This window comes from Merops nubicus, unplaced genomic scaffold (assembly GCF_000691845.1).
Source record: "Merops nubicus isolate BGI_N331 unplaced genomic scaffold, ASM69184v1 scaffold20636, whole genome shotgun sequence".
Classification (NCBI taxonomy): Eukaryota; Metazoa; Chordata; class Aves; order Coraciiformes; family Meropidae; genus Merops; species Merops nubicus.
The window spans coordinates 1-9289 of record NW_008615842.1 but is presented as its reverse complement, the minus strand read 5'-3'; the positions used below and the strand labels follow the sequence as shown (position 1 = coordinate 9289).

General features: G+C 42.0%; 1 protein-coding gene across 1 annotated transcript; it reads right to left on the bottom strand.

Moving 5' to 3' along the window:
- Positions 1 to 2143: 2143 nt before the first annotated feature.
- LOC103775225 (mitochondrial amidoxime reducing component 2-like) lies at positions 2144 to 9217 on the bottom strand (the record flags this gene model as incomplete). The annotated part of the gene is made up of 6 exons (XM_008942669.1): positions 2144 to 2270; positions 2813 to 2884; positions 2973 to 3034; positions 3797 to 3937; positions 5324 to 5486; positions 9044 to 9217. Coding segments are annotated over 6 exons (739 nt in total), but the record flags the coding sequence as incomplete, so codon positions are not given.
- Positions 9218 to 9289: the final 72 nt, after the last annotated feature.

Genomic DNA, 9289 nt, shown 5'->3' with positions numbered 1-9289 from the left:
AAGGGCTTTTACAGGGATCTATCAGGTTTTTAGATCTATGGCATTTTCTTAACAGGAACTCAGATGCAGTTTCTCGTTGGAAAGACAGCCCCATTTCCAAATGAGCCCAACTGATGACAGCCTAACGAGAGCAGCATGATCTAGACCACACAATTTGTGTTACATAAATCCTAACGCGGTGCTAAAATAACAGTGAAAAAAATATGTTTGGCTAGAGGCAAAAATTCAGCTCTTTCCTTCTGCTTCTTTGACTTAGTGAAGAGACACACACTTAACTAATTGCTCTGGCAGCTCAGCAGGCTGGCTTTGCTTAATAACACCATCAGGAATTCCCCAAGGTTTCAGCTTCTAATATTGAGGATCTTCAACACACACTTTTAAAGTGAACCTCTGGATTATTTTCCTTTTCAAAAGATGCTTTTTCTCTCACTTCCTCCCACTAGTCACCACATCAGGCATAATAATACACAAATACATACCATGCAGTCTGAATGTTATGCAGTCTGGGCACTTGTCTGTCACAGAAAACCTAAATACTTACAGAACACTCTGCTAACAAAAGGATATTTGAAGCAACTCTGAGTTCGCAAGTAACAGAAAACTACCAAGCTTCGGGCTTGCCCAGTACATCCATCTGAATTTGCTCAAAGGCACGACAGCTCTTCATTTTACAGGTCTAAGTCATGAATACGCAGCAAAACTCCAGTTTCATATCCGCAACAGAAAACAAAAAATCTAACCACCAAATTGGGTCATAGTTTGTCCTTCACGCTTAAGTAGATTCTTCTTTTTGGCTAGTTCAGTGCTCTTTCTAGATCTAGTAATCCATAAGAAAGCAACAGGCAGACAAGCATGTGAAAGATGGCTGGCTTTTGTCTGGGATTCCACTTTAAAAAAAAATAAATTAAAAAATCACATACAATTTAAAGAAAAGATACTACTGCCATAAACCAAATAGTTTCCTCCCCTATCTGTTTTATGTAGCATAAAATACAGCAGAAAACACACTTATCAGCTTCCTACAAATGGCTAATGTTTTGGTTTGAGTAAGGGCATGGGTGGGGGCAATCATAGATCTAAATGCATAACCAGTAAGGATGTTAACACACTCAGTTTAAAACTGCAGCTTCCCAAGCATCTGCTCAGCAGCCCAATTTCCTATAGTGAGAAGTTCACTGAACCAGAGAGGAACCACCCATGAACACAGAGTCTTACAGTATTGACCTGGACATCAGCTTGAACAGGGCAGGCTCAGAATCAGATCACTCCCAACAGCTTTTCTTCCCCTCCCATGTGCATAAGGTCTCTCTGATCCAGGGTTCGTTCAGTCAGACTGGAAGTTCTGCTGCTACAGTAGCAAATGCATCACTCCAAATGCATCGCTATGGTACAGCCTCAGTGTCTGCTATGCTATACAGGAGAAAAAATTGATGGTTCAAACTCTGTCAAGCAGAGTTCATAAACTAAACAAACCTGCAGTCTTACTCATCTTTAGCCACTGTTCCCACGTTTAGGCTACAGTAGCATTCATTCAGCTCACAATGCTTCTCCTTCTGATATTGCTCTGATCTGGAAAGATAGTAGTCATCTTCAGGAAACAATTGCAGGATAAGAAACATTGCAAAAAAGTATCTCCAGGCATAAACAGGATAAGAAGAGTGGAATCTATGAGAGAGCCTTGCCACCTGCACTTCATGTTCACTTTTAAAGGCAGCTCAGTGTTCCACATATTTACTTTACACTTGGCATGACTGGTTTTGTGCTTCTTTACAGGCACTGAATGCAATTAATACACCAGGCAAACCCCTTGTAGGTAATTCTGGATTCTGACAATGAGCTTGAAACAAAATTTTAGGAGGTGTGATACTCACAGCAGTGCTGTAAAGTCTGTCTTGGATTAGAGTTTCTTCTATCACAGCCTCTAGAAAATCTAAAGATGTGGTTGGCACAGCCATGCTAGCAGATGGCACAGTCTGAAATGACTGGCAGTTCATAGCCCCAAAGACCCCCCTGCACCTTACAAAGGAACACAGCACAAAAAACATTGCAAGGAACGAGGAAAAGTTATGCTGGTGACTGCGTTCATAGGAAAACAATTTGTATATCAAAGTGAAAAGGCATCTTCTGATCAAAGTCTCTCTCATTACTGGACCATCCTGTACACAGGGTCTCCAACTTGAATCGTTCCAGTTTTGTCAACAGCGAAGTATCTTCCAAAAAGAGGGCTGGATTTGTATATGTGTCGCTCAGACGGATCACATAAGCGGTAACTGCAGACAAAGAGGGAGAGAGACAGAGCACTTCTTCAGAATCAGTGGCACCAACTTCTAAACACCAAAATACCAGTGCTGAGAGACCATACTAATAGTGATGCCCTGTTTTGGTCACCACATTAGATTAAAAACTAACGAAATAATATAATTTAGAGAAACAAGCAGTCCAAATAGAGAAAAAAGCTCCACACATCAGTGTATAATACGCATACAAAAGACTTTACAAAAAGAAGTGCCACAGTTGCCAAGTTAGACCTTTAAATACCTTAAATACCTGTTACCGCAGGCATTCACCCTAGCAGAGATGAAAGAGAGAGGGAATGGAAACTTTGAAAGAGAGAAGAGAGAACTTCCTGAATTTTCTTAGCATATAGAATTGCAGAAAGTCAAGGGGAAGCCAATATACACAGACCTTTACACTGCATTATTATGTCCCACACATACTTCAACCCCCTTTTTAAAACACTAGTCTAACTAATCTGTTGGGATCCAGCCTAAATCTACTCCCATAGCCTAAAAAGCACTGGTATTTTTACAACCTTTTCAATGTTTCCAGGGGCTCCTTCCTGTCCAGTACCCCAGTGTCTGGGTTAACAGTTGTTAAAATACACCTGCAAAGACAGACAGCACCCAATCAATAACTGCTTTTTAACCTAAATCTTTATACATCTATATAAAATAAAGGTCTCAGATGTTTACCTGGCACAACACACTGTCCCTTTCAACTCTGCATCGCCAATAAGAATCTCCTCCCAGGTGTCCTGAGGGAAAGTAAAAATTAAGCACAGATCAGACCTCTCCACCTGCAACTACTTTCCCATGAGTGGCACAGCCATTCCCAGAGAAAGCAGCACCACTTCAGAGGATCACCTCTACCTGCACCTTCAAAATGAGTACAGTTTTCTATTGCAATCCTTCTTGAAAGACAAAAACCCATTTCCACTTTAGGAACTTCTTAGGTTTGGGAAATATCAGCTCTACCCAGAGCAACTTCTTTACAAAATCACAACGGGACATAAGAACTCATAAAAGTCACCATTGCCAGTTCACTTCATCATCAGATATCTTCCTAGACAGTGGTTTTTGAACCACCAGAGTATTGTCTGAGATGTAGTGACAGACTGCAGTATTGCAAGGGTCAGTTTTACTCTCATGCCAAAGGCTATAAAACGTCACACCGTCCATTTACAAATGGTTCATTTGCATCATTAATTGATCTATTACAACAGATCACAGAAAGCACGCATGGCTTTCCCTACTTTACACTTAAAGATGAGCTTTCAGTAGCAAGCCTGTCATTTAAATACACGTACTTCATCCTTTGCCAGGCTGAATAAGCACTCACAGACCTGTCTCCTCCCTCAGTGTTTCACACGCACTGATGTGAGCAGAAGCTGTTATCTCTCTGGGATCCAGTTGCAAAAACCAGAGAACAGCGGTTTTCCTCACCATCACACAAGGAAATTGGGTGACAGAGAAACACAACCAAGCCTCCACAGAGACACTTCAGACAGTTCTTTTACCTCCTCAAAAGCGCTGCAATCTGTCACAAAAATATTTGGCCTGAAGTTCTGCATCTTAACTTTCTTCTCCAGCCTGGTATTTAAATCATCCATTGAAGCTTCTGAGAGGATCAAGACTGGGCTACAGTCAGGATAGGCAACCTACATAATAAACAGACACAAACAAATCCAAAAGCTGGTGTTAAGAGCACTGGAAGAAAGTTACTGAATGGCAAACCGACAGGAATGTTGGAACCAGTGGCCACACATTAGTGACTGGCAGGCTGCTGCACTCAGGTTTTAATTTTCCTGGAAGTAGATTAACATGTCAACTAACATGCTCCTTCCTATTTCATTAACCACAGTAAGTTTGATTTGCTCAAAGTGTAAAATTAAACCGCTACTCATAGAATTAAACCAAAATTATATGGGCTACCACATAAAATAATAGCACATGCATTTCCCACACATTTATTGTGGGTGTTACAAACAGAACTAAGTGTATCAGTAAAACATGTTATGGTAAGTTATGAAAGGTACTTAAGACATTTAAGGATCTGCTGAACGTATCTGGCTAATTATAATCAATTAACTGGATTTTTCTATATAATGAATGTTATCTTATCACAACACCAGAGGGAGTTTTAGGTACAGAACAGCAATACTAAATTCTAACTGTCCATTCAGCAGTCCAAATCTGCTTGGACACGGGAAGGCTGCCACTTTATCAAACAAGGCAAATCAACAGTATTAAAAGAGAACTCCTACATCTGCTATTTCCATTGGACAAAACAAAAAATAAATTCTGGCAAGAATTTTAGTGTAGAGCCCTCCTCCTGTCTTTCTATCTTATGTTATCCTTTCCCCTCACCTTGTACATGCCTTTACAACTACTAGTAGATGAGTGTTGAAATAACCATATAATTTTGCCCTCTTTAAACATCAAGATTCCTCAACATCACCCCTCCTAATCTGACGTCCTTTTTGTCAAAACTTGGCCCTCTGAATTGATCTCAGTGCCCTCACATAATAAATGCATCTCTATAGAAGTCCATAAATGACTATAACTTCCCTTTGTGAAGCAACAAGCAAAACATTGATGACTTATAGACAAGAACATTCATTCTTCTAAGCAAAATACAAAGTAACACAGCTCATACCAGTACACTCCTAGACCTTACAAGGGATAATAATGAAGTTATTATTAAAGTTTTTCTATGCAACACAGATTACACAATCAAATCATCTTCAAAAATGTAACCCTTTTTCCACTAAGGCAGAAAAGGAATGCTATTCTGCACTGTAATAGTTCTGCTTTAAATATCAGTATCAGATTCCTTAGCTGTGTGAATGGTCAATAACTTAGATTTGAAGTAAAATTTAAGCATATAACCTCTCATAGAAGAAGAGACTACTCCTGTGTGTTAAGTACACAGCTACATTCTGCTAAACTGGGCTCAATCACCAGTGACAGAATGGGCATGTTTTGTTGGGAGGGTGGGAAATGGCTAAAAGAAGGTACTGCTGAGGAAGAGAACATTCATTTACCTCATCTGTGGTCCGGAAAAGGTTTATGACGTCCTTGGACTTCCTCGGGATCATGGAGGGCTCGAAGTGCACCAGTCGATAGGGCTCTGACTTCAGGAAGGTGGTGATCCACTGAGCCACCTCATCTCCACAGTCCCTGCCTTGGATATCCAAGCCAAACACCCTGAAGGGCCAGAAGACATCAGCAAGTTAGCTAGAAAGCTGAAGGCTCAAGCGTGCTTATTACTCATAGGGAAACAACTTGTTCTGGTAGTAGTAGCAGCAGGACACAGTAAACAAAGGGCCTGGATTATAACAAGGTGGAAGTTGGTTTCTGAATTTGGCACAAGGATCATTCCCAGAGTACAATCTCCTTGTGGTCACCTTGTTTGGAAAGCTAAATAACATGGACATGGCCAGGTGATACCAGCTGGTGGAAGAATGAGACATGAAATAGCCTTTAGGTGCCCTCAGCTAACTTCAGGTGCCCAGTAACAAACCTACCTGCTGCTTGCCACACTTTGAAGCTAAAAAAGGCATCTACTCTTGCATTTGCATGTGATTGCAGCACCGAAAGATTTTGACACAGAAATCAGCTGAAAGGTAATTCATTTCAGAAAACGAATGACAGTTTGAACAGATGTGGTTTGTTACTGTAACTGACATTTACAAATGTTATTAATTGCAAATGTGCCTGACTGTTAAGGAAGCTTTTCTTCAGATTTTAGTGCTGTAAAAATTTATCCAGAGCCAAGTGAAACTCTTAAGCTCAAACTCAGCATATAGAATAACTCAGTATCCTAAGAGAGGTTAAAGATTTATAAAGGAAGCAAAGTCCATGGGACAGAAAAAGCCAATGGCAGTAGAATACAAACAAGTTTACACAATACCTTCCTGGCAAGAAAAGGTAAACCTCAACTCAACCTTTCAATAAACTTCAACACCAGCCATGAATGTTTTACTGCTCTCTTCAAAGGAGCAGTTTTGACCCGAAGGCACTGCAGTTTCCTCTACCTCTGCAATCCTACCCTGGATGACTTAAAGCACAGGGGTGCCCAGGCAGCTCATCTACCCTGAGCCCAGCTCCTAGGAGCCCTTCTTTACTCATCTTGGGGAGACACATCAGCAGTCGGAGATCAGGATGGTTCTGGCAGCAACATCCCTGCTCTTTTCACCGGGATCCTGTATTAACTCTGGCACAGGTTGGGATTAAATGTCACAACCCCAGACAACACCCAACTGCCCTTTGTGCCTCTTCCCTCTGTTCTCTCAGACCCTGCATGCCATGCCTCCTGGATGGCAGGACGACAGAGGTGAGGGTCTGACAGCTTCCAGCACTGCTGTTCTCCATCCAGGAAGCAGATCTATTCTGAAGGATCCACGGGAACAGAACATGGGACTGAAGTGCTGCAAACATGCCGACAAAGAACACAGCTGAAGAGCAGGAGGCTTCTGCGCCAGAGGGCTGTAGAAACCCTCTAACATTTGCACAAATAGAAACTCTGCCCACACAACAGCTTCAGTCCTACGTTTGACTGCCCCATGTGCAGGGTTTTTAAATACCCATGTAAAATTTGCAACTGGACTTAGCAGCTTTCAAGATTAGGATCTGCACAGCCTCTTGCAGCCAGGCCCACTACTGCGTTGCCTCAGCTCTCAATGACTGAGCATGAGCCAGCACCCGTCTGGAGGCATCCTCCTCACCCAGTGGTGGAGTCAACAGAAGCCTGTGAGAGGCCCTTGCCAGCAGAACGTGCTGTGCACCAAAACAGCTACTCCCACTCACATGCTGGAAGGGGAGAATCTGGAGCAAAAGCCAAATTGCTTCACTTGCCTGAATACAGCACTATTCTCAAACCTCATTCTTACAAATGGCTGAAGGGACAAGGAAGAATCAACCTTGAGCTGACAAATAGCAAATTGTTTAGGCACAGCAAAGTCATACAAACCCCCTGGATTTCTCCTGAAAAGGATGAGGCAATCTTTAAGTACAGGTATTGCTAATTTCATATCCCATAACACCACCTATAGTACCAGAGAACCTGGTAATTTTTAAACTCCACTTACATGCATCTTTCCTATTTGTGTTCCCAAATTTCAGCAATTTTAAAGCCACAGGGTGCAGTAGTTTATAAAAGCAAATTTAAAAAAAAAAGAAAAGATGAAGAGAAGATCAAATGACTGAGATCTAAAATTAGAAAATCAAAGATTTTTTTAATTACTGAATAAATGTTCATTTTCATCATGATAATTTTTCATTACATATTTAAATATTTTTCTAATGGCACAACAAATTTGAGAAAAGTAACATCTCAAAAACTGCACATTTTTGTAGTGTATATGTCCCTGGCTAACATACAGGCATCATGGACAGTCTTTTAAAAATCTGTCCTTTTTCTCCATGAGAAATGCTGTCATTTGTCACTTGCATCTCCCTTGTATGAACAAGAGATACTGAGCTTCACTGATCAAGGGTTTCCACAGCAACAGATTTATGCTGAAAGCTAATGTATGCAGTTCTTTTCCAGTATACTCTTAGTTTAGCAGCTGGTACACTAACTTTCTCTGCTATCCAAAGGAAAAAACACTTAACAGTATCTTCGTAGGGGCTAACACCATTTACAGTTACTAAACAGTCTTGCATCCTAATTGACATTTTAGCAGAGAAAAGGTTTCCTGCTTCCCCTGGCAATTTTCCAGCACTGACTTTAATACGTGAATGAAATAAGCAGGCCTGCATTCATACAACAAAACAGATAAACAGTTAAATGACTGTTCGTAAAAGGAGTGTTTGTAACCTGCTCACTTGAAAGCCCTTTGAGGGAGCACGTACAGCAAATGACATGCTCTCTGGGGATAGTTTCCCCTGTGACCACAGGGTGAGCCTCAGACAAGCAAGTTTTCAATTTAGGCACCCCAGTTAAATGCCTACAGACAGGGGTGAGGGAATTAAAATTCCAGTATCTCACTGATTCCAAATGTCCAATGTGTATCCAAAAATGCTGAGGCATATACTACTGCTGACCAAGAAATACCAATATGTGTAACTGAGGCTCTGAGATGCAATTGATCACCCCAGCAAAAATGAAAACACTAGAAGCAAACACAAATGAGTAAACATGACATGCTATGAAGATTGATAAGTTAGTTTGGCAGATATCTAATGTATGGTCTTTGAATATTGTGCCATCTTTTCCTGAGATTTGTTTTCACCACTGTTTAGCAGATTAAAACCAGACCTCTCATTATGTCTATCAGTCCTGGCCTCCTGTCTACACATGGCAGAGAGTTTCACAGAATCACAGAATGGTTTGGGTTGGAAGGGACCTTTGAAGATCACCTAGTCCAACCACCTGCTGTGGGCAGGGACACCTTTCACTAGAGTTTGTTCAAAGTGCTATCCAACCTGACCTTGAGCACTCCCAATGATGGGGCATCCACAACTTCTCTGGGCAACCTGGCCCTGCATCTCACCACTCTCACTGTAAACAATTTCTTGCTTATGTGTAATCCCTTTTAGTTGCCCCTTGTCCTGTCAGTACAGACCCTGGTCTGAAGTTTCTCTCTGTTACGCAGATGGGGAGACAGGCTCTCCTCCCCTAGAGAAGAAGCAGAAGCACCCAACTTTTACACTCCAATTTCTGCATACAAAACCACAAACCACCAGACAGTCCTGAAAAGCAAAGCATTTGAGACAGTGCACGTAAAGAGCAGGGAGGGAAATACCCACTCCTTCAGTACCTGCAGTTCTGCACACGATTTTTCCTGGGGAGCTTTATAGGCACGCACAGCCTCTTCATTTCTGGGGCCTCCAAGGTCAGGTGCCCATTTTCAGAGCCGACAGAAATGAGGACCAGCCGCGGCTCCTGGCGAGCTGTAACCATGTGCCCATCCTCCTTGGTCACAAGCCAAAACCTGTGGTGCGAGGGGTGACAGAGAGGTGCTGAACATCGCTGAAGGCCGGCGCCGGGCGCTCCCGCGGTGCGC